At 41.0% G+C, this 26,904-nt stretch overlaps 1 protein-coding gene across 1 annotated transcript in view; it reads right to left on the reverse strand.

Moving 5' to 3' along the window:
* The window catches only part of SCN5A (sodium voltage-gated channel alpha subunit 5), a gene marked incomplete at both ends in the record, with an annotated part of 173,222 nt that overhangs the window by 79,259 nt on the left and 67,059 nt on the right, over window positions 1–26,904 (reverse strand). The window contains 4 exon segments of the mRNA XM_082325486.1: window positions 12,758–13,114; window positions 14,537–14,710; window positions 19,539–19,777; window positions 23,295–23,427. Coding sequence (XP_082181612.1) covers window positions 12,758–13,114; window positions 14,537–14,710; window positions 19,539–19,777; window positions 23,295–23,427 — 903 coding nt within the window.

Raw genomic sequence — 26,904 nt, forward strand, 5'->3', positions numbered from 1 at the left:
ATCTGGGGACAGGTGAGCCACAGAGAACCCAAAGGATAAAACAACCCCTGCAAACAGAATAGCAGAGGAAAAAGAACAGTGAAAATGGCCACAGTAAGGAATGTATACCCTGCATCTAATATATTATACCAAAGCAAAATAAATATGAGGGTTGGGCCAGAGACTAGAAAATTAAATCAGAGAGTCAAGAAATAATTAATACTGGTTTTTCTTTCTTCTTTTTTCGTTGTTTTTGTTTGTTTGTTTTGTTTGTTTGTTTGTTTTTAATAGGGAGGGGAACACTATTTCCTTTAAAAGTTATTTTCTAAGCCATTTGCCAGATTTGGTACTATAACTTGGGCTCCATCACGGAATCACACTTTCCCATTAAGTGAAATGTGAAAAGGATGCCTACTTAGTGAATTTGGGGGGTGTAAGGAAGTTCTGTTTTTTTGCAGTTTGCAAGTGTAGATTCCTGGGAGGGCAGAGCAGAGTGACAGAGCTGTCTGCCAGCCAGGTGGGCCTCTTTCAGGAAAGCTATGAAACAGATTTCTACTAGTAATTTTGCGTAGTACGAAATCTCCTGCCTTCACAGCACAGAGCTGGGCTTGCAGCTTTCACATACCTCTGCTGGAGAAGACCGATGGCTCAAAGGCAGGACAAACCCCTACCCTTCATTAAAGAAACAGGACAGGAGGGTTTACCAGCAGTGATGCCAGTTACATCTCCAAAATGAGTGCCACCCTGTATTTGCAAGGCAAGGTGGTAACACACATGCCTCATTGCCATCCTAAAAAGTGACCCATTTCCTCTGCCATCATCTGCTCCTGACTCCCATGGTGCTCCCAGTCAGCAGCCTGTCCCCTTTGGTCTCTGGCTTAGCTGTGGCTACTTCTGCACGTTTCTTAGTGCTTCCTAAAGCCCCAGGGAGATATCCTTGTTCTTTTGCAAGGAAGGGATGGCAGTGGATATCCTTTGTTCCTGCAGTGTATGTCTTCAGGATAAAGGTGGCTCTGAGCTGTGTTTTGCAGAGAAGCATTACTAAAAACATAAGAAAGGCACTTTGTGGAGGACTGGCTACCAGCATCCTTCAAATCAAATCTGTGCTCAACTGCATGATCAAAGGAAACTGCTTTCCAGGCATGATGACCTCATCTTTAACTACCTTCTTATATCAGGAATTACAAAGGTATTTTGCTGATGTAGAAATTTGAAAATTATTTTATTTATTAATTGTATTCTGTGTGCCTGGCTGAAATCTCAGCAACTGGGCTTGCTCAAAATCTTCTTTACTGCAAGATGAACATAAAATTGGGGAAGCAAAGGAGAAAGTCGGTGGTGTAATGTCCATAAGAGCATTTTTATGAGTTTATACTCACTGCAAGTCTGCTAGAGAGAAGAAAGAAACCAAGAGCTAGGCAGCTGGTCCACTTTATGATCTAAAAATTGCATCTGCAGTAGTAAACGAAGACAAGCCAAGGCCTGTTCTCCATCCATGAAGGTAAGCAGCTGACCTCCCTTCCCTGCTCTTCTCCCAGGCAGGATTGCTTTGTGGCTGCTGACCCCAGCCAGGGCTGTCCCCTGAATGCTCAGGCACCAGCTAGGACAGTGTGGCCAGGGAATACCCTACCAAAACAGAGGAGGGACACTCATAATATTTGAGTTCATGACCTGGCCAGTTTATAGATGCAGCCGCCTGCTTGTGTTTTCAAACAGAGAGACATCAGGAAGCATATTGCACTTGCTGAATCTCCCAGAAATGGCATGACATCAAAATGTGGGAGACAAAAGAATTACTGGAGAGGAGAAGGGACATGGAAGTCCTCCTGGAAGAAACACCCATATAACGGAGTTTGTAGCACAAGGAGCATGAGAGTGCTCTTAGTTGTGCAGTTGCAACAAATGAGTATATGTGAGGGGGGCCAGAAAGAGAAGGGAACTGGTGGTGGGGAGGAGGCAGCAAACAGAGGGGAAGGGGGATGAACTGAGAGTAGAGCTGCTGGAAAGATGTCCATCCCCAAAGACAAATGTAAGTCCCTCTTTTAATCTCCATGAAAATTCAGCGTGGAAAACATCAAGTATACTTCAATCCAAACCCTCTTTTCCCAAGAAAATATGACTATGACCCGCAGAAGGCAGAGCTTCTGTACAAAAATTGGCTTGGTCAAAATACCAAGCCACTTTTGCATTGAAATAATTACAAGAATTTCAAGTGGCTTCAGGACAGAGATGTGGAATTTGCTTGTGTGTTGGGAAGGGTGAAGTCAAGATACACAATGAGATGGAGATTGCATAAGATGTCATGAAAGGCAGAAAGCCAAAGCAATGTTGAAAGAAGAGGAGATTTGCTCAAAGCATGAGACCAGGAAGACTATAGCAGAGATACGTGACAATGTCAAAGAGGAGATTACTATCATCAAGACCAGAGCTGACCAAAAAGAAAGAAAATACATTTTAGGTGGAAGAAAAATAAAGGAAGGGCAGATTTGGGTCATATTCAATGAGAACTAATTTAAACAAGAATTTGGCTAGGGATAACCCACACAAAACAGGAAGAAGAAAATATAACACATGAAATCTAGAGACAGGGAAATAGAACAAAAGAAGCTTAAATAGCAGCAAAGAAATAAAAATGTTAAGAGAGATGAAAAAACAACAGGTCTGATTCTCCTTTCCTTTGCACCATTTGCAGTAACACAAAAACTGATGGAGTAGATCCGTATCTGTCAGAGATTCTCCTTGGCAAATGTGGGCCAGGGGTTTTATTGGATTTAGGGGAATTTAACAAAGTAAGAGCCAGCCAAGCCAACTTTTGGGAACAGGAGGAAATGTGGGATGGTAGCAGGAGACCAAAGGCAGGACCTCTTTGACTGCAGGAACTTCTACTGTTCAGTAAAACCCGAAAAGGCAGGAAATTGGCATCTAATCCTGTGTACTAGATTTAGTTTCCAAATGTATTCTTCAGCATATTTCTTTGGGAAGCCATAGACCGTGCTGCCACATACGTGCTAGGTGGAGAAATGCAGATATGAATATGCACTGTACATGGAAAAGATAAATTCCCATCTCTTTTAAATATCATACACCTCCTGAGAAGGTTAAGGCTGTCATGACTAGCTGATTGTTTCACATATCCCTTTTAACCAGCTATTTCTAGAGGCAACTGTTAGAATGAACTGCTTACTGCTTAGTTTTGGTGGGGAATAAATAATATATTTAACTGTTTGGGTTTTTTTTAAAACAAAAGTATAAGATGTTTAGCAGTAATGAATAATGTATTAAATTTGTACCACCTGGTCTATTTTAATATTAAAACCTTGCCCTTCCCTCAACACACACTAGGAAGATTTCTGTTGTCATTACCCTTTCAATGACATCCAGACAACTCGCACAGTGACATTAATAAAAAGAGACACGTTTAGTTGTACCTACCTTTGCACACTCTTGTCCAATTAAATTTGACTCAGTGTCTTCTAGATTTTTCATAACTACCCAGCTATTAGCAAGAACTTAACCACTGACAAAACCCTACTTACACTATTAATTATTAACACTATTAACACTATTGAGGACAGATGTAGTACAAAAAACGGGCAGTATTTTACCCTGCTAATGCCTACTGTATTAACAGGGCTGCAGTTTTGATTTTGAAAAGTCAGCTCCTCTTCAATCCCCAGACTACAACCAAATCTCAACAAACAATCCACTAGTATCATCTTCACAAACAAAATATATATATATATATATGTATATATATGGTGGATCCTATTAAAAATATTTCATCCTGTCAGCAGTTCATATAATGGAGTCAATGCTTAAGTAATATTTTTAGGGAAATATCTCTGACTTGGAAACACAATTAGAACAAAAGGCGTAAGGATGGTTTCCAAGGGGCAGGTTAATTGAACTAATGTATTAGCATTCTTCTTCCTCCATATTTCTAACAAGTCTCACACCCATGAAGGTTAATGAGCGATAGTTTCATAGTCCCTTATATACATACCTATTGAAGAGCACTAGCATTATTATCAGATTTTATTCCTCTCTGATACATCCCAGTGACTCATTTATAGATCAAGAAGCAATACTTATAATTCTACTGACGAAAATCTGCACCAAATGCCAAAATCTGTCACAGCCCACCAATGAATCTGATTTGAATTATTGCTTTTGGGAATTCCTTATTTCACAGATGAAAAAAGAGCCTTAGTCCAGTTTTTGTTTTCAGCCTCCTTTGAGCTGCATCAGAAACAAAAGCTCGCTCCTCTTCTGTACGCCATCTTTTATTAGGATTTTGGCTATTTGTATTTAAAAACATCTGCCTTCCTGTGGATGGATGTTGCAGGGAAAAAAATGGCAGATTTTAGTATATATTCAACATGGACACCATATAGTACCTTGAAAACAGGAACTGAACACACTTGTCCCCTAATACAAGATGCGTGCTTGGATTTAGTCACCAAGTGCCAAGATTCAACTCTTCAGAAGAAACGACTGAGCCTGCAGCGGGATACAGAAACTCATAAATCTGGAGTGACAGAAGGAAGCAGATTACTTTTTAGGAATACATTTTGAAAGTAGCTTCTCCTCCCATCTGTTCTCAGGTGCATTTCCCTCACATCTCTTGGGCAAAGCAGCCCTATACCTCCCAGCTTTCAATGGGCTCTACTTAATCTACCATACAATGGCGTTTTTGAAATCCAGCAGTCTTTGATGGTCCATTGTAAATATCCTGAGGTTAATTTCCTCAGCCTTTTTAGCACCAGCATCTGGTGTTACACATGAGGGTGGGATATATCTACTCAAAAAAATAAATTATAGTTATTTATGTGGGCACTGATAAATCACACAATTTTTAAAGCCTGGAGTCATAGGCAAAAGGTTTGTCTTTAAAGTAACCCATACGAGGATGCAAGTTTTCTCTGCTAGGAGTCATCAGAGGCAACTGGACTAACTGATGGTTGGTGTCAGGATTTATCTTGTTGATTCATCACATGATGCTATCAGTTTCTGGTGGACCTTTCATTACTCTTGACGATGCTTAACACTTAATGTTAAGCCAGATGTTTGCTCAAAAGCATCAGCTATCTGAGTGCTCTGCTTCCCAGACACTGCTCAAGCAAGGGTGGATAGTGAGGAATACAAATAGCAAAAATTGCTTTGGGACACATGGACTACACAGGTAGCTGGCATGAAAAATATGAAGGGAGAAGCTGGGAAATGTGCTGGGGTTTAGCTACTTTCCTCTGAGGTTTGAATTCTCCAGTATCACACTAAATGTACCTGCTGCCAGCCGTAAGCATACGTCAGTGGAAGCAAAAAGGATGGTAACATGCTGACAGCTGTTTTGACTCTATTTTGCTTGCGTCCCCAAATGTGCTTATTCATGTATTCTGGGCTGCTCTTCTGCAAAGCTGCACATGACTCGAGAAAGAACATTCGCTCCCTTATATAAGTGTCCAAATTGATGAGACAGGCTCAAATGACACTTCCACTTCTTGCTAATGATCCCTTGGGCTCCCTGGCTTTTTCCGGACCCTCTAACTCTCCAGCCGCCATCTCCAGTATTCCCCCAGCTCTCATTATGGCTCCTGCAGCTTTCTGATGAGTCCTCCTCCTCCATGGTGCCCCACACTCACTCCGCTCGCCGCTTTGCAGATTTTGTGTGTCCTGACGATGACTGTTACTGACATGCCTATTCTCGCCTGTTTGTCTAGCGGCCTTCTCAGCTGATGTAACCAAAACACATTTCTAGAACGCTGGGAGCTGCTGAAAGAGCAGGCAAGGTGAACAACAACATCCACGACACGAACGTGAGGGTGCAGAGAGAGCGGAGAGAAGGCAGTGCTCGTGCAAGACTTGGGACAACCTGAACTTCTCTTTAAACCTCCTGTGGATGCACAGTTCCTTGAAAAACACTGTTCTTTCTCAGCTTTATGTAGTTACATCTTATCCCCTCTTCCTTCCATTTGGCAAGAAGTGGAACTGGTGGGCCCCAAAGAGGGTACCTGCTTGGTGGCAGAAGTACGATGTACAAAGCTTGAGGATGCAGACCTCTACTTCCCCAAACTTGCTTAATTTCCAGCAAGCAGATCTAACCTAGTATTTGCAATTAGAAGGCACACAATATTTTAAAGTTCCAGTTCATTTATATTAATCATCAGATGCAATATAAATACTGTATTTCACTCCAAGGAGATTAACCTTTATTCACAGAGTGGATGTCTTCAGTGGCACCCATGAATAAGAACATATTTGTCATTAAATGTAAAAATAATTAACTTGATTCGGGGCAGCAAGTCTAACTGCAACTCTTGAGTTGTACATTTCTCTAGGGATAGACACTAAAAACCATGAAAATGGGGATTCAGGAGTTCTAGAGTTGTATGTAATTTGAAAAGAAAATAAGGAGGTAGCTGAAAACGTGCTATCATATGTCATTAGTGTTCCATTTTCATTCGTTTATTGGCACAAGAAATCTTAATGAATGAGGCCTCGTTCCTCGGGGGTAAAGCAACCTTTAATCACCTTGTAAAAGGTTTCATGGTCTTGAAAACCCCTGGTGTAATGCTTCATGCCTTTAAAAATGCCAGAGTCTCGGTGTAGCTTCCCTCAGTGACAGCCCTTTCATGTCAGGCAGAAATACAAGTCTCATCTGAAGACCTTCTTTGACCATCATAATACGCTTTACTGTCTGAGCTGTTGAAATGTAAAATTGTAATCCACTTTTACCTAGGCCTGTTAGATGCCTAGCTATTTTGCTATTACTTGCGATTTTACCACAAGGGACGGTGATAGTTCTCTATATCCATTTCATTTAAACAAAGAGAAAATCTGACACATTACCATAAACCTCTTTCAAGCCTGGCTGTGATCTGCTGAGAAATTTGCAGTGATGGAGATGTATCAGTATTGGGTGAGACAGGACTTTATGGCTACTTCTACACTAATAAATTAAATGTGCCCAGGAACATTTTATGGCACTGAGAACAAATGGAAAAGATCATCTTGCTCCATATTATTAAACTACTTTATACCCTGTGCTGACCACAAACTTCCAGCTGGGATAGTCCCTTGCCTGTGAAACTCTTGTTACATCCATACAGGATCGGCTACCAGTCTGCCTACACAGTGGCCATGTACACTCCCTCTTATGTTCTTTGATTAGAGATCGTGGTGCTCAGGTGGTAATGCTCAGCAATTAACTCTAGGAAATGGTTTTATACAGAAACAAATTCCCCGTGCTGAAGACTATACAATCCAAATCGTAGCCCCACCTTACATGTTTACACACTATACACCACAACTACCTCCTTTTTGAGGTTTTTGTTGTTTGCCTGACTGCAAACACCAAACTAAAGACAACACTCGCAAACAAAGCAAAAAAAAAAAAAAAAAAAAGACAAACAAAGATAATCAGAATTAAACATTTATCACATGCCTTTACTTTGTCCTTAGTGTTAAAAAAATAGGCAGGAAAGAAAACAATTGATCTGAGTAGACACAAATTTGCAGGCACACGTAGAGAGTAACTTTGCCTAACTGTAGGATTACAGCCATAGCTACTAAGTATTAGATAGCTACATGGAATCCAATGACTCCTTACGTTACTTAGGGTCTGTCACTTAGGAAAGTAATTCAGGATAGGAAACTGCTATTAATTTCTTCTCATATACTAAGCTTCACATATAGAATCATAGAATCATTTAGGTTGGAAAGGACCTTTAAGATCATCGAGTCCAACCGTTAACCCAGCACTGCCAAGTCCGCCACTAAACTGTGTCCTAAGCACCACATCTACCCGTCTTTTAAATACCTCCAGGGATGGGGACTCCACATGCCTATAGTCACTTCAATTCCCCAGTCAAACAATCCTCCCCATCCCAAATCTCTCTCTTGCACATCTATCACACCAAGATCTGTGCCAAATGGCCCTTCATCCCCCGCACCCTTCACCTCCTTCTAAGATGTTTATTCCCATCCAGGTTACATTGGTGGTGCCCAGGACAACCTTTTAGTGGTAGGAAGGGAGACTTGTGGAAGGACATGTTGAGGTGGAATTACTAAGAAGTTATGCATTGCTCACATTCCCTGTAAACTGATTTCTTTCTCTCTTGCCCTGCGGCAGAGACATGTCTCTGTCAGAACATCTCTGGTAATATGCTATTTTATCAATAGATTGTGGCTGTTAAAGGTCAAAATGGTGGCGAATGAGGCCTAGTGAGTCTGTGTCTGACCAGCCTGAGAATCCACAGATTTTAACCTGATAGAGGTTTAGCAGCACTTTCCCAGAACACCTCTTCAAGGAACTGTCCTAAACTGACTTGTAGGGAGGGACAAACATCTTTTTTTCAAGAATGTGACATTTACAGATTTCTGTGTGTCATAGTCATGGGCCATGTTAAAACAGAAAAAATATCCATTAAGGTTTCCTGAGATGTGGAAGCAGAATAAAAGGATGAGCTCCAAGCGTATCTGACTTTTTCCACGAAAAGGTTCCACTGGGTTTAACCAAAGCAGGCCACTTCAGATCTCATCCAAACCATGCTGAGCAGCTGTGCTGACAGGCATGCAAACTACCATAGGAAGACAGGACCAGAAGGTCCTCTTGGGTCACCAAGTAAAGCCCCCTGCTAACATAGGCTGTTTTCTTCACAAACTAATCAAGCTCCATCTCAAATGCTGCTGGTTTGGGGCTAGTCAGTCTTGCTGGAAAGTGCTCCTAAACAACCGAAATGTGCTGACAGTCAGAAGCCTCCTATCCAATCCCAGCCTAAAGGTACCTGCAGTGGTTTATACTCCTTTGTTTTGAGATGAGGAGTATTCTGTCACTTAAACTGTTCTCCTCCCAAGCCTAGCTCTTCGTTCTCCTCAGCAATTATCTCAGATGTAGATGTCCACAGTGACTGATACGAATACTTTTATTATCCTCTCAAACATTTTCTGATGGTAAGCTACTTGATCATAACATAAATTCTTAAACAGGGCTGAGTGCATGACCTTACACTTTGTATTTCATAATTCCACGCACCACACATTAATTCAGTGATAATGGTTATGCAATTCTTCCTACAAGATAGCCTGATACCCTAGAAATTGGTGGTGCTTTCTACTTTTGTGTTCTCAGAAAATGCCATTAATATTTCCCTGAGTCAATAAGCTGATCCTAAAAAGAGCACTTCTTTTAGGACTGATCCTAAAATAGCACTTCCAGCCTTATATTTCACCTTTCAGGAAAATTCTGAAGATGTCACTTCCCTGGTTGCAGATTCCACATCTTGGCAGGCTTGTGACTCCAGGAAGACAAAATCCACCATGGAAACGCAACAGTGAATTACCAGCTTGTGGTGGATTGGGGAACGGTGGTGTACGTGCCATGGAAGTACTAAGTGATGTATGTAAATCAGGCAGAGGTAAGACAATGGTAGTCCAGAAACTCATCCCTGAGGGTGAGTTATTGCACTGCAGCTGTTAGCTTGGGTTAACACTAACTGGTGCTTTTTGGGTGCTGTCTCTCATACACAGCCAAATTGGAGCATGAGTAGACGGGGAGTGCACTTCTGCCCTGCATCAAGTTGCCCTTCACTTGGTGGCATTTCAGGAGAAGGTGGTAGAAAACAGGCTTCATCCAGGTGGCTGCGAGAAGACTAAAAAGGGCGGCTTGGCCAGCGTACGTCATGCACACACAAAGAGGTTGGAAGGTTGTTCCTCTGTGATTGAAGTGTCAGTTTTATTCATGCACGTTGTTAGCACCTATTACATGCAATTGTCCCCTGAGAAGTGGCTGGTGTCACACTCGACTCTCGCATTGGCTGACCCATCAGAGTAGGGGGCACCAGGGACTGCCTTGCTACCCAAATTATCCTACATCATCTTAATAATTCCTGTCCCAATGATTTTCCTTATTAACCTCAGTAACATAAATGTACATAGGAAATATGTTAAGCCCTTCATAAAACTTAACAGTAAGCATAATTATTCAGTTAGTAATTTCAGAAGCTCTTTCTTACAAATGAGGGAGAAACTATTTTATTATCTGTCTGGTTTGGCTTTACCTTCTAAAGTGGCTTCAATGACTCTAAAACTGCCTTCTGACAAGAGTAGCACAGTATTATTGTGCAAAAGGCAGTTACACAACACTTAATTTTGCAACTATGCTGTAAAGTTTAGTTCTTTGAAGATGACTCAAGTATCAGCTGACTGGCAGTAAACATAGTTTCATGTGGCACTGCGCTGGCCCAAGACATTTTCAGGATATACGAATACAAACTAAAGATTTAAGATTTACTAGAATTCCTTTCAACAGCTGGACCGCTCTATAACATAGAATCATAGAATCATAGAATCGTTAAGGTTGGAAAAGACCCTTAAGATCATCGAATCCCAACCGTTAACCTATCACTGCCAAGTCCATCTATACCATGTCCTCGAGCACCACATCTATCCGTTCTTTAAATACCTCCAGGTATGGAGAATCAACCACTTCCCTGGGCAGCCTGTTCCATGAAGCTGCCCAGGGCCCTTACTAACTTTCCTTGCTTTTCTTCCACCATTCCTTTGAATTTATGTTAGCGAGACTCGGTAAGACCAGCAAACCAAATCACAGAATCGCAGTGGTTGTAACTCTTCCAACCCAAGTCTGCAGCCATTACTTTACAGTAGTTAAAGAGCAGGTCTGCTCTGTAACACTTAGCCTTGCAGTTGGGAAAGGGACCACAGACACTACCATAAGTACTGGCTTATGTGACAGATAACAGTATTTAATCCAGATGAGCGTGCAGATCGGCTACATAGGGAAAAATGAGACAGGATTTCCTCCATGCCTTCAGAGACTAAGAAAGCATTCAGAGTCCAAATGAGATAAAACCTCAGGATAATATTTTTCTCATCAGAACTGACTCAAAATGCAGGGGTGAAACAAGGATCTTGGCAAATTAAAAGAGAAACTCTGCTGGCACAGATTGCAATCCAGTTACAGGTAAAAGATTTAGCGCTCGAGTCTTCATAGTTTAAAGGGTTTGTGGTTTTTTTCGGCTACCAGAATTTTTGAGTCTGATGATGTTCAGCAAATAAGTGAATCTGTGAATTCAATCCACTCTCACTAAAGAAAACAAGAATTTTGGTGATGCCAGAGGAATAAGATGACCTCTCTATCTGCTAATCAACATCATGAAATCTCCGTGTAACGCAGTAGACACTGGATGAGTCTTATGATTCAGAATCCGTTGTTCTTTTCACACCTATGGATCATTTACTCTTTTTTTTGAGTAATCTACAGACAATAATCATTCCTATTTACCAGTCATTGCCGCATGCTTACAGAAAAGGATAAAGCTAGCATTTTTGCTTTCAGCTGACCAGTAACTTCAGCTTATCCAGGCTGACCGAGGTTCTTAATACCTGGTTTTACACCTGGGACAGTGTTTTTTGAGCACTGAAGATTAAATATATGTAGATAATGTTAGTGCAATCTCTGCTGAACCAGATTTTATATTTAACAGAACTTATGCACACTGATGAGTGTTAATATCTAAGGGTGTCAGATGTTGCAAATTCACATCTTTCAATAATCCATGAATATTTTAAATGTTAACATTTTTCCCAGAATTTACCATGTATTATTTTCATGTTTCATTATCATACACAGAATCCATTGCTTAATGGCAGGGGATTAACTTTCTGGATCTCAGGCTAAACTCCCCAAAAAGATATGCAGAAAGTAATAATTTGCCCCAACTCCTCTAATCACATTTAGTTCCAAGAAAAGTCTATAGAAATGGAAAGTTAGGGAAAGAAAAGTAATCTGCCTCTTTCTGAGTAATCATAGTTTAATCTTTTGACTTTTATAAAAAAACCCTATAAAATATAATTTGCTCTTGCAATCAACTTTTTCAGTGCAAAACTAACTATTAAGATATAAATTAATGTAAACAAAACAACATGCTCTGTTTTTCTACAAGCTCTTTCAAGAACTTTTCTATCCCAGCAGCCACGAACCAAAACTTTGGTTACTTAAAAGCAAAACAACCATTAAAGGCAATCAGTAGCAAAACCCAACATTTTTTTATAGCAGCATCTACTATTAAACAACTCACTACATAACCAGTAAGCCCATTAGAGCCACATGTCAAAGATGCTCTGTAAGCTGAACAGGCGAAACATTTCCACAATGACTGCAAGCCAGCAAAGCGCTCCATAAGATGTCAACAGGGAAATACAATTCAGTCTTAATAGGTTCAGAGCTTATGTAAGCCATGCTTATGGGATAGTCTATTTAAAAAGCAAGTGAGCAAGTGACATTACTGTAAACACAACCTGCAGCTTCCTAGAATATGCAGGCTAAAGACATTCAGAACTCCACTCAGAGACACCGTGCTAGCTGTAAGGTTCACATGTTCTGGACCAAAATTGAAAGGAAATAAAAATATATTCCAGTACAGTGACCATTAAGGTCATATTCACTCCTGTACAGAAGAGAGATCTGGAATCCCTTCAGCCCCATGAATGGCTTTAGAAATAAAATCATTATAACCAGCCCATGTGCCTTTCTTCTAGTAAAACATCATCTGTTCTTCTGCAAAAAACAGTAAGCCTGCATTCCTATTCAGTAATGCAATGTTATCAATTTTGTACTTGGGATATGAACCAGTTTCTCTGGGTGACAACTTGGTTCATTGAATTAAAGCCATGGAGCAATCTGAGATTTGCCATTTCTGGATAAAAAAAAATTGCACACATCCACCAGGAAAGGGAGAAAAAAAACATCTTGAGAACTCACCACCAGGTTTCCTATCACCATGACCAACAAGAAGACGAGAAGGCACAGTGGCTGCCCAGCTACTTCCATGCAGTCCCACATGGTCTCAATCCACTCCCCACACAATATTCGGAAGATGATGAGGAACGAGTGGAAGAAATCGTTCATGTGCCACCGTGGCAAATTGCCGGTCGTGCTTATCTTCTTCACATTGTCCATGTAGCTTTTCCCAAAAAGCTGCATTCCTACCACGGCAAAAATAAAGACGATGATTGCCAGCACAAGAGTGAGGTTACCGAGGGCACCCACGGAATTACCAATGATTTTAATGAGCGTATTTAAGGTCGGCCAGGACTTTGCCAATTTGAAGACTCGCAGCTGTGAACAAAACATAAACAACAGTGTCAGTTCACAGAAGCAACAGACATTTCAGCTGATGAATTATTAAAGCGGGTAACACGTGAAAGACGTTAAATGCCACAGTGTGTGCGGAACAAGGTGATTTTAGCCATACTTCCTGTTAACCTCACTTCATCTATTAATAAAATATCAGTCGGGCTTCTTGGATGAGGATTAACTTTTCCAGAGCTATGCTCTGCCTTGTTAGATAGACGTGCTTTTAGAGGGTCATTCCCCCAATATCACTGTGGGGAGAGGATGGAAGGAGGAAATCTCCGGTCTTAACATTTTCTTTTACGCTGCTTTTCCTCCTCAAATTAAACAGTCTGGCAGGCATCTGGGGGAAGCGGCTTAGGGTTCAATCCCACAAAGAGAGAAGCAATTCCTCTGTGTTTCAGTGCAAGCCTCAGCCAAATGCTATTAGCTGTTAGCTCCCAGGGTGAAAATCACCTCTGTGCTGAGGATCACGCAGTCTATGCACAACCCACGTCCCACTTAAGACCTATTTTAAGGATGTAAATGGTTCCTAGCCCTTGTGCTGTATTTTCAACTGAAGGTTTAATTTCAGCCCTATTGAAGAAGGATTGCTCAAGAACTGACAGGACACTCTCAGGACCCAGCAGCAGCGGTGAAAAATTGGCATTTTTGAGCAGCGCAGAGAGTTTTGGAAAAAAAAGTCTTCCGCTAAATGTAACCAGAAGGGCTTATTTTTCTGGTCTTTCCAAGTTGTGAAGCCATATCATGGCCAGAATGATTAGCATGGACATCCTGGTACATGAAGTGCAACACAAATGTCAGGCTGGCAAGGAAACTGCTTTTCTGTTCCAATATGTCAACAGTCTCATTAATAGAATACCACTATCCCGTGCATAACAAAGGAGCTGACAGCTAAGGAGTGCCCGTGAAAGACAGATGCTATGTTATGCTGATCAGTTCTAGAAAAAAAAAATCACTCCGTGAATAATTCAAAGACATTTTCTTTTGACAACATTCAAAAGAATGGTGGCATGTTTATAACATAATTTAGGAATAACAACTTCCAAAACGACAAGTTACTGGCTCTTGCATTTCTTGGGCTATCAATTATCTGCTGACTATGCTAACAGGGGTACAGGTATAAAATGGCAGATTTTTATTACAAATTGGAACTCAAACATTTTAAGTGTGCTACAAGTACCTGGCACAGCTAGAGGGAATCAAATGATGTTCTCATTTACCCTGATGTAAATCTGGAACTATTCCATTTATTCCACAGCCTGTAATTAGTGACAGGTACTGTTCAGGAGTTTGCAGCAATTGAAGTCTTTATCGGTAGATGTGTTTTTAAGAAAATATGTTGCATTCATGTTAGAGTTTATATGTAATAAAAGAAGAGGGGTAAGAACAGAATAAAACTGTTACCAGTCGAAAGGAGCGTAAAACAGACAGATTTCCCATGCTGGACAAACCCAGTTCCATCAGGCTTAGTATAACAATTATGCTGTCAAAAATATTCCAGCCCTGCTGAAAATAGTAGTAGGGGTCAAGGGCAATTACTTTGAAGATCATTTCTGCTGTAAAAATCCCAGTGAAGACCTGCAGAAAGAAAATATGAAGTCAAAGCAACCTTTTAAGCACACCTCCTTGCTTGCAGACTTTCCACTGATACAGGTGAACAGAGCAGAAAGCCAAAAACCTTTTACAAGCAAATACTTTATTTTTCATGGCTGATTCTTTATCACTGTTACAACTTTGTCTAGTCTTTTCACAGTAATATTCGATACTGCTGTAAACTTACAATGACATCTGAGTTCAAGCTCTGGATTAGAACATACATTTCCATCTCCTTCCGTCATCTGAATAATCCCAGTGGTAAAAAAGAAACGTAAAATTGCCTTTTATAAAGGTTAAATTTATTCATTTCAGTGGAGAAACCCGAATGAATGGAGTGGGAGCGTTAAAGGGGTATTTGGGTTGTAGTGTATCTATCTGCTGTATTCTCTCTTTTTATTTTGTTGTTATTATTATCAATATCTGGGCAACGCAAGCCTCCAGTCATTCTGAGGTTATGGCTGGCAGCGAAGGCGACTAGAAACTCTAATTTGAGTCCTAGTCTTTTTTTTACAAATAGTCACGGCAATTTTCTTTTCACAGCATCTTGGGAACACATTGCTTATTTATGACCCAGTTCAAATGTCATATGGTGGAAGTACTAATTGGAACATTTTTCTTTAAAACAACATATAAATATTACCTATGAGGCAGAGGGAGAGGGAAAGGGAAGGTAGCTGACAGCAAATTCAGTTTTAACACATTCCTGCAAAGTAACTCAGAGAATAAGATTTTGTTCTTTCCTATGCCCTCCTTAAGTACTAGTTTAAATGCTCAATGCAAGGCTACAGTCAATGTAAAATGACAAAATGTGGGCATCAAGTTCTTCATATACTGTTTTATTTTCATTCCAAGTCCCAGTACAAGGTACACAGAGCTTTGTGTTTCTGAAAAATTCTCTACTGAACTTATATATTAAAGCACATGGTTTTCCACAAAACAGCCAATATCAATGCACTGTGTAGGTCAAAAAAAGTGGGGGGAATCCAGAGCTTACATATCAGTAACATACAGTCAAGGAGGAATGTTTTCCTTCCAATAAGCTGAATATTCATGGCAGTATCCCAGCAAAACTGATCAACTCTGATCAACAAAGATGAGAAACCCATTAAGATGTTAGATGAAGGGAAAAGTTAAGATTATATAATTAAGATAGTAAGGAATAAAAATAAATGATCATAGCCTGCATTTGAGGAAGGCTTGGCTTTACTTTGTAAGGCTTCAGGAATGAATTCTTCCAAGCAGCCATCTTACACCGTACCTTATGTAAAATACCTTCTCTTTCTCATCAGGAAAATAAAACCTTGGGCTGCAACAATTTGGACTGTCATCCCATCACCATCTCATACCAAGAACCCAACAAAACAACCTGTCTCATATTTCTAACTAGCCAACAAGTTCTGAGTCACGGTGGTCAGAGATACCAAAGATTCCCACTAGAATGCTCCAATGTCCCTTAGGACTGAGAACAAGACGAAACTGGATGTCTGTGAAATTGTATCCAGGGGACTGCCTTAAAAACCACAATACCACGCTGTGTACATTATGCAACCATCTTGCTGAGAAATGACTCAGGAGGATCACTTTCTTTGCCTGAATCATTTCAATCAATAGCCTTCTGAGAAGGAAATGTCACAGTAAGATAGCAAAATGTCTGAGCCTTCCTAAAGGCATCAGGAATCGTGTACGTGTACCAGCTATGAATTTCAAACGGCTGTTGTCAAATCGCCGGCACCTGGTACACAGCAACTGCGCTTGTACAAGAGGCTGGATACTCAATACGATAAAGCTGGAAAGAAAACAAGTAACGTAACATCCCACTGGTGCTAAATATGCTAGTGCTGATTTGGAGGACTTTATCTTAAAAAAAAATTATTTGATCTACCATTTCAACTATTTAAGCTCTAATACAGCATAATGGTATCTCAGCTTCTAAAGGCAAACAAAAATTGGGAGAATCTTGCCTATCTATTTTTTATGTGGTGGCACTGCACAAGCAGATGAACCATATAAAGATGTACATGTGCTTGGCTGGCCTTCTGATCACATTTGAAAATGCTGATTCCTGTAAGTGATGAACTAAAGGAGTCTGAAGGTAGCAGGTGCTGCATAAAGTAGACAGACAATCAGAGCAGGAGATCTTCAATAACTGGCAGCAGACGAAGAATTGCTCTCGGAGAAAGCGAATCCATATTCCACTTTCATTCTTTCATTTCTCTCAGAAACATTTGTTTTGAGGAAAAAATGCCAAAGATCTGCCCTTTTTAATATTTCCCCCCATTTAATGCTGGTATAATCACTCAAAGAGGGTTAGATGCAATGGGAAGACGACAGCCAGCCAGCATGGGGGCAGAGGAGGGGTCTGGCAGTCTGTGGCTTAGGGGATGCAGTCACCTGGCAGCTTGCCTTGGAGCTGGGACTCCCTTCCCTTTCACAAGGGTTGCAAAAAATGTCAGTTTTCATTACAAATGACTTTGCACAATCCTCCACAAAATGGAATTACCTTCCTCTGACCTGCTCTACTCACAATCAATCCAGTTATGCAGGGATTTAGTAAAGCTGGTGAGGGGGAGCTGGGACAATCTGGCTTCTCACAGACCCATCCTGGGATCTCAGGGGAAGGGGAGCCCCATGCCGTCAGCGCGCTACAAAAAATATTAGCAGGCTGTTTTGCTTATTTTACACTTTAGCACAAAGAGAAGAAATAGCTCTAGGCAGTGCTGAGAAACTCACAGTGAGGTAATTATATATTTTTTTTTTTTGCAAAATTTTGCAAAATTTGCTTTGCAGTTCCTCCCCCTGCTCGTTGTCTATTTCCTTGTTGGCACCCAGCACAGCCCTGCACATCCCTGGCAGGTCTGCAGGAGCCGTGTTGGCAGGAGGGATGCCAAGGGCTAAAGTTTCACTGCCTGTGGTCTGCAAAGGGAGAAGTTGATCTGCCACAAGCAGAGCAAGGAGCAGACACATTTACTATCTGGAGTGCCAGAGGGGGAAACAGCAGCATTGCCACCTGCTCTGATGGATACTGGGTCCGAAGGAGTTTTTTAAAGTCATCTCAGAAGACCACAAATTGTTGAGCAACATCAAGGCAGGCTGGCTCCAAAGTAGAGCTGGGTGCAGTCCAGTGAGATGACTTTCCGAGCTACCTGTATCTACTGCTTTCCACAGAGGGTAAGAGCATGGGTTTGAAGCAAGAGAGAACCAAACAGATTTTTTCTTAGCACAACAACAGAGGGAGATTTGCCAAGACACAGCAGCTGAAAAACTGGAGACTGGTTCCACAGCCTAGGAGAAGAACCTCAACCTGCCCAAGGAAGCACAGAGCTAAGAATAACAAGGACTAGGGTAAACAAAAAAATCCATACGTAATGTAGTACCACATATTCTGGGGCTGATACAAAAAGTCTGATTATTGCTACTACCCACCTAAACCTGCCAGCGTAGGATGCTTCTCACTAAAGGCAGACATCACATCTGTAGTGTCTCTGCATACTCCCACTATAGTCCATGGTCACTACAGTCACTGGCCTCCAGGACATAGTTCACCTTATCAAAAAGTAAATGTCTTTAAAACATTACAGTAATTGTGCCTTAAAATTGTCCATTACTCTCCATTGACTTTAAAGAGAGACAAAGGCAACCAGCTCCGACAGACTCCTACGCTGTAAATACCTAAAGTTAGGCAGGGTGAATCCCACTTTGAGATACTGCAGCATTGAGTTTTATAGAAATAAAGGGCTTTTCTCATCTCCGCTACGAGATTCTCAAATTCATACTTAGCAGCATCCATGTTCCAGGGTGCTCCAGACTTACTTGTGGTAACCTATAGGATATCTCTGCTTCTACCACTAGGTTTTTGGAGCAATTCTATCATGCCATAGCTAGATGGCATGTGCCTTTTCCAATACAGACTATTCTAAAATTAAAAGGGTTTTAAACATTGAGTTTTAAAGCAGCAAAACACAGTAACTTTTAAACATAAACACAGGGAAAGACGATTAAAGAAAAAGCTTCCGTTTTGTAGTAACTGCAGAATTTTAGTGGCCCCCTGGGTTAACAAATTGTACCGTATTGCCTCTGGAAAGGCTTTTCTGCTGTTCCTGCAGCTTGGCTGTAGATCTGTCACTCTGTTTTCCTCGGAGAAGTGCGGTCTCTGCTTACGTTGCAGCTCTCTGGCTGCTCCAGCTTGCACATTAAGAGTTTCCCCTTGAAGCATCAGCCATGCTTTGTTTCATGTCCCCTCTGCCCTGGGGTTTGCGTGGGACCCAGCACACACAGCTGGACAAGGCAGGGAGGCAGAGCAGGACATAGAGGGGCATACAGCAAATGTACCATAGGCACCTTCCCGCATACATATCTAGATACGTTCAAACACCGCTCTATTTCCCTCCAAGATCTTGCCTTGTTTTTTTCTGTAGGGTTTTTTTAACTTAAAAATCACTATTAGTCACCAAGAACTGATGCCCTATCATTGCTTTAAAAGAAATCCAAAATAAACCTCATCATTAACTTTTCTCTTATCTCATTTTCTTGAACTGATACAAACTAGAAACCTACCAGGAACAGCCCAGAAACATGGCTTTAATGGTTACTAATAACATTAGAATATGTTCGTTTAATAAAAATAGACCCTCATCCTTCATTCATTTCTCTTCACCCCCAGAAAGAGGTGACTATGTGGACTCTCTTGACAGGTTGTAGGCAAAGCGATGCTGAGAGCATATCAAAACGAGGTCTTCCCAAGCCACAGCCAAACCTTTAAAAAGCAGGAAATAGACTCCTCAGGTAGCACTGCAAGTTCACATTCACTTACCAAATTGCCTATGTAAAGCATGTGGTCAAACTCCTTCGTCATCTTATAATGCTCCAAGGCCATGAAGAGCGTGTTCAGCACAATGCAAAGGGTGATGGTGAGGTCGGTAAATGGGTCCATTACCACAAACTTGACAAATTTCTTGATTAAAAGCCAAAGTGGGCAGCAATCCCAAATGAGAAATTTAACAGCAAAGTGGTTCCAGCAGGGAGGACATTTCTGGTGTGATTCCTCAAGCTCTAAGTCACAAGCAGTAAAGTAACAGTCAATTCACACTGAGTTATATGACAAGAGAACACTTAAAATGACTCATAACATAGAGGAAGGCCCCTGAATTACCCCAAACTTTTTTTTAGGATAAAAATATTTCTGTCCTAACAGGCTGGCAAATTACGCACTTTGGGTTTTTTGCCAGTTGACCTGCACTTAGCAGACAGTGACCTATTCTGAGAGTAATAACCTTTTAAAAGTGTCACCAGCAAAAATGGAGAATCACACTAAATATGTAAAGTCTAGCATTATATATAGGCTCAGACTTTTACTCTGTTTTCCATTTTGGCAAATTCAAATGGATAAGAACACACTATCTTCATTTAACTTAGATTAGAATACATTTTTTTCATTCCCTGGTCCCATTTTAGAAGTACCTTAAGTAATATCTTTTAAAATGGTTAAGAGATGAAAGAGCTTAAATCCAATATTTAGAGCTGATTTAAGCACTTAAGAGCCAGAGTGTCAATGGTTATCAATAGGGTTTCTGTTCTTGTTGTGCAGTCCAAAAAGGCATTAAGCATCTGTTTTCTTCTGAAAGGCCCACATACAAAACCAGGGGAGTGCATAAGTCAGTTTGAAAATGCTGCTAAAGCTCCAGTGTGCTTTTAAAAGATGCTTTTAAAATATTACCTAAAATACAACTTTTATATATTCATTTTATTTAAGCACAAAAGAAGTGAAATAGCTTCATAAGTATAATTTGTGTTAAACAGTGAAAAAGAAAAGCCAAAAGAGACAGTTAATGGCCGAATGATAATGATTAGCCGAATTGCTTAATGCTTTCCTTTTCTGATTCCTTTATGGGCATGGAATGCTGCATAACGGTTTTAGTCTATATAATTAGAACCTGCACTGATAACAGGAAGACTTCAGCCAAGGCTGTTATTTCAATCAGCTTATAAACAGCCTCCTCTCTCAAGCCAGGATGCATTCTCCATGCATTTTCCTTCATTGGAAAACAGAACTGCGGTATTAGGTGTCTTCTGGCAAGCTTTCAAAATATCGGATGATGTCCTCCATGCACAGGTTTTGCACAAACATCTACACTGCTCCGAGATCTCTGGGGAACCAAATTGCTCCCAAGAAATAACAATGTCTTTCCAGCCTCCAAAGAGAGGGTTTATAGGTAAGTGTCTAAAATGATGTGAGAACCATCCATACCGCAAACAACTTCAATGCAAAATCCTAATTTTGCATTTGTTTTGAAACACACCTCAAAGTAATAAAGACTCTGGGGCAGTCACTTCCTAAAGGACCTAATTTTTCAAGCAAATCCAGAAGAACACATCTGTCTATATCCATAGTCCTCATAATCATTTCTAACCAATCCTGCTTATTCCACCGTTATTAATTTTGGGACCTTCATGATGGACACGCATCAGATATGTGACTCTTTTCTCTGAGGCTCCACATTTGACACAAGCCCCTTTAAGTCAGGTTGCTGCTGAAAGGGGTAGTTTCATTCCTCTCAGCTACATGGTATTTCTCTGTCCTTTTGCCAGCTTTTGTGCTCCTAGACCCTCTGGGTGAGCTGGTTCTGCTCACTGATCCAGCTGAAAACCAATTTCTTGTACAGTCAAATCAAGCTGCAGGAACACAGGAAGGGGAGGAGAAAGGTGTGACTGTCTTCTTTTGGCAGTGATGTGGCATTAAAATGGTTTAAATAAATCAAGAACCCACATCCTTTCCCCACAACAGGTGACCTTTAGAAATCACAACAGATTTAATAGTTTTTGAAAGGCATCTGCAAAGGGAAAAGTAAAATTTGACTCAACTGCTTTTTTTCTGTTACTTTATATTATTTAAAAAAAAAAGGTCAGATAAACACAGTCAAAGTTTGTGTTGGAGGTATTTTTCCTCTTATTTTTAAATTAAAAAAACCCTAGGTTCTTCCTTGTCTGCAAGGCTTTGCAATGTCTGGGAAAAACAGGCAAATGATGACTACCCAAGAGCCAAGAACAGAAACCAGGTAACTAAACGGGAAGGAATTTCTGGTCTGGCTGTTTCACACAGTCTGGCACAAATCATATGGCTATTACTATAGTTAAAGCTTGTGATACATTTTATTCTGATTTGATATTTCTCTTGTTGTTAACAAGTATTCAATTTCAATGACTAATCAGTGTCTGGGAGTTAGAAAACCCTTGATAAGGATTGAAACAGCTTTCTTCTGTATGAGGCTAAAAATGTACATCCTCTGAGTTACCCTAGACATGATGGTCTCTATTTCTGTGGTAAAAAGTAATAGAAAGTACCATTGAATAAATAAGCAGAAGTCCAGATCAGGCCTTCTAGGCATTCTTACCATATTACAAAGAAGTAAATCAATAACATAGCTAATTGCTAAAAACCCCACAGAAAACAAATAGAACCTTTGCAGACTACAGTAAACACTGGAATACATTGAAGTGATTATTTACCTATTAAGAATAAAACTCTTTATTTAAGTAAACATATATATATCTGTTCTGGCCACAATACTGCTGAATATAACCACAGGGGATGGTAAAAAGCTGAGGAAGAAGAAAGGCTTTGTGGTTTCATGCTGGGCTGTCTCCAAAGAGCTAGGTCCAGTCCTTTTCTGTAAGGCATCTCCCAGATAAGTCCCTTCGTCTTGCCTTGCCTTCCTACTCATCGGTAACACAGAGAATAAGGCTGCAGGAGAATCCAAAATTTCCCTTGCTCCACACTGCATTCTTGACAGATATTTTTCTCTACTCTTAGTTGCTACCTCCTATCTTGTGTCAACCTACAATGTAGGAGACCTGAGGAACTGTAAGAAGCCCTTTCATGCTGTGTGTAAAGAGCCTAGAAATGTGCTGTCTTGCTATGAGTTGCTGTCTTGCTATCACTAAATTTGTGAAAGGGAAATGTTCCTGTGTATGGAAAGGCAGGGAAGGGAAATCCTCCTGCACCTGATGAGAAGCCTAATGAACAATGGAAAAATTTGCTGAGAAATATTTGCACGGACAAATGGGTCCTTTGAGCATCCTTAAATTCCATGGTAAGATTCAAATACGCACAAAACTGTTGTGTCCCACCAGCTGCTCTGCAAGGAGGAGACTTTCCTCCTCCGCTACTTGGAAGTTCTGCACGTAGCTTGTGACTGCACATGCCAGGCTTCGCATCAGGTCCAGAAAAATGAGATATAAATGTATGTATAGTCACCCAAACAGTCTGGTGCTCCACTACCCTGCATCTTGGTTAGGCCTGTGTAAAGCAGATACCATGGGGGCACAAAATATTACCAGATCTGACTTTGATGGCGAGCATTTTGTCAGGATTTTTACAAGTCCGTGGATAAGATAGTGATTATATTGCCTTCTGCTACAGCTTCACCTATATTGTAGGGGTTGCAATAACTATCTATAATGCCTTCTTGCAAAACAATGAGAGTTTAATATTAGGGTCTTCTGTGTCACTTTGTTCCTGCCAGTCAATATGCATATGGCTTTGAGTTGGGGAACTAAAGACGTGTCTTACCTTCCAGGGCACTGGTGATGATGCTGACAGCGCTCACTGCCCTCTGCCTCTGAAAGGGTTCATCCGAGTGGTCCACCGACGGGCGGTGGGGCATTAAAAGCTGCTTCTTGCTTGCCTCGTCCGAGGGAGAGGTCTGCTTAAATGAACACATTGGATCAGCAGAATAAAAACAAGGCAGATACGTGGTAGCATTTTCAAAATTGCCTAAGCCCTGTTTTTCCCATCTGAGAAGTCCAAAGCTCACTGATTTCCCAATTAGACACATGCTGATGGGGTACTGCTTTTGAAAATGGTACTTTGAGCAATTTTGGAAACTTTGCCCTGCCCTTTACCTTCACATAAATAGGTGAAAGATGCAGGTAAAAATAAAGGGACGCTTCTGATGCCAGAGAAACAGCAGTGCTGCTTTACCATGCTCTTTGCTTGTGAAAGAAGCCCTGCTTAATTACATTAATTATTCCATTATTTCTGAAATGTGTTAACTGTTTAATTATACTGCTAGAAGAGGAAAAGGGGCGTGGGTAACAGCTCCATTACAGGCCTCTGATATCATACCAAGCAAACTGACTCCTCAACACATGTTTTTTCTTGTTCTGAAACACTGCCAGATCTCAGGAACATATTGTCATTCTGGTGATCTTTGGTGTCACGGATTCTGAAGCTCCATAATTAGGGGAGAATCTCAGCTTCTTTTTTCTCAGGAAAAATAAAAAATAACCCAAACTATCTAGTTCTCATGTTTCTCAAGTAAAAGAAATAAAGAAATAAAATACCAGAAAAACAGAACTCCCAGACTGTCTTTATTTAACGTTTCATTTTAAATTAGCTTTATGCTTTTTGAAGGCTTGGGTTTCTGAAGTCAGCCAGAAACACAGTATAACTGCAGACACACACTGTACTAAATATATTCTCAGCTCACAGGAGCAAGATGTTAAGACTTCTATTATTACAAGCTCTCACTTCATACGGAGACAAATCCTGCCCGCTTTACTCCTCCAGCTCTCCCACAGGTAGAAGGAAATGTGGTGGTTAAGGAGTAAGGATCTGGGAAAGCCAAGTTCAGCACCATTCTCTGTCTCAGATTTCCTGGTCGAGACACCCAGTCTCCCAAAATAAATGTTTTAACAGCCCCCGTCCTGCTCCTCCAAGCATACAGACTGTGAGCTCCGAGGCGCTATGTGAGCAAGAGAGATGCACTGTAGATAGATGGCTCCTGATAGCTCTTGCAATATAGCTTGAGGAAATATGAAAGGAGAAGGGATTCCGATGAAGATGGAAACCTCTGGTTTATGCAGATGTCAGAGTATCTGGTTTTGCTTCTCCATAGTCAAATGAGCTACAGGAATTCAATTCAGTCTTCTGGATCTTCTCTCATCACTTGGGTCTGAAATGTCCCTAACCACCCTGAGCAGCACCCAGGATGCCAACCAAGACCTGCCATGGGCAGCAGCTTCACAGCTCTGCTGTCTGTGCCTGGGACATGCACCCACAGGGACTCAGGATCCCTCCTCTTAGTCATTTCTCTATCAAAACTGCTCTTCAAGAAAGACAGTTCCATGAGAACGACAGGAGAAAAGCGCTGGAGCTCTACAAGCTGAGCAGTCTTTCTGGAGTGTGATCTCTTCAGGGAAGGGGACATCCCCTTGTCAGGCAAAGGACAAAGCCAGTTGGCCACTGGTTGATACTGAAAATAGCCAGGACACTGGTCCCAGGTCACTTCAAAGTACTGCAGTTAAAAATACCAATCACTGCAAGACCAGAGAAGAGTAAGGACTTTTAAAGCAAGCACTTAAAACATTAGCTAAGCCAGGAAGGCAGTAATGCTTCAAAATGGCTTTTTAACTTTTTTTTTTTTAGAAAATGTTCTCTTTTTTTAAAACAATTGGCTCATTGTCCATTGAGTTACTGACACAGTCATCTCAAAAGGAGAGGTGTAATCAGAACCTATTCAAAGAGACTCCTACTTGCGCACAACATAACAAGAAAACATTTTATCCTTGGCTTAGGAGCTGGGAAAATCAGGAACGGTATTTCAGATGCACTAGTTCGCTTGATTCCCTTCACCTCAAAAACAGCCAATAAAAACCAAAGAAACAACAAATGTTTTATTAATGAAGAAAGCATCCACAAAATTGCATAATCACTCATGCCAGTTTGGAGTACATAACAAATACACGGGACTGAAAAGAAATAACTAGACAAGGAGATAAAAAAACATGAGGGAGACAAATTTCTAAGTAGAATAAACTAAAAAAGTAAAAGCAAAGAAAAAGGAAGAAAAAAAAAGCCAAATTAAAGCCCAACTCCTACAGTTCCCTCTGTCTGTAGAATGAACCATGAGACAATCTCAAATTTCAAATTCCTCTGGATCATCTAACTTTTTTTAAACTGTACCATCTTCCCATCCCACCTGACCCAAAGCTTAGGACATACCCGTAGCATGTCTTTAGACAACCTCATCCCCTGAAGTATCAGTTTTCTGACCATCAAGAAAGATTCTAATACTCCTATTCATGCATGCAGAAGTGCTTGCAGAAGTTATGGGTTGGCAGCCTTTATCTGAAAGCCACCTTCTACTCACAGGTGCAAAGAGAATTCACTGCAGAGGTAAAAAGTCAAAGGAAAAACATTCAATGATTTATTCTTCCTATTTTTTGATTCAGCTAAACCAGGGTAAATGAAAAGTCCAAGTTACAGAGGTTTGGCATATCCTTCACAAAAAAAATAGCAGGGAACTGACTTTTTCCCTAGGTTTGATGTGATGTTCCCAACGCAGCAAGTTCTTTAAGTCCCTCTATTTTTCTTTCCAGCCCAGCATCCTCAATCCTGCCACCTGTATCACGAGAAGCAGTCCCCAAGATTTCTGCACTCCTGCTGGAGTCAAGGGGGCTGTTTGCAGTGTGCCACCCTCCCCGTGCAAAGGGATATTTCTGAAGGAGACATCTGCGTGGCTCCTTCTTTCCCTCATCTCTGGAGGGGCGAGGTGGTGCAATTTGCTGCTGGCCTGCGTCCAGAGCAAATGCTACTGCACGTGATGGCCGCCCACCCGCCCAGCTGCATGTGCCCCGCCGCAGGGCAGAGCCCGAAGCCCGCTGCTCCCTGCCAGCCACTCGGCAGCGGGCACACAGCGGAGCTTCATCCTCAGAGCCGGGACACAGTGTCTGGCAGGCAATGTCAGGGTGTAAGGAACACTCCTGTGCTCTTGCAGGAGGATGTGGTCTCTTTACCAATAGAGCAGTAAATCTATCACATAGTCAGCTTGCAGTTTACTATAAAGTATTTTTCCAGGAAAGAAAGTTTCCATCCAGGTGAATTGCTTAAAATTATTGAAGTTACTTAGGGAAGTTTATGAGCTTTTGTTCTTTGTAAAGAATAGATATGTGAGGCGATTTTTTTATTATTTATTTTAGAACTGAGTCAGCTAATAGTCACGCAAGGAACTGGCAGGTTTTGCACTCTGAGATAGAGAGCAGTTCCAGGAACTGGACAAACAAGACAGCATAAAGGGTATTATCATTACAGAGAGAATATACACAGGCACAGTTGTTCGTCGTACTTATATTTCTATAAAAATTAAGCAAAAATAACAACAGTCCCTATAGTTATGCAG

This window comes from Platalea leucorodia (genome assembly GCF_965183815.1).
Source record: "Platalea leucorodia genome assembly, chromosome: 1".
NCBI lineage: Eukaryota > Metazoa > Chordata > Aves > Pelecaniformes > Threskiornithidae > Platalea > Platalea leucorodia.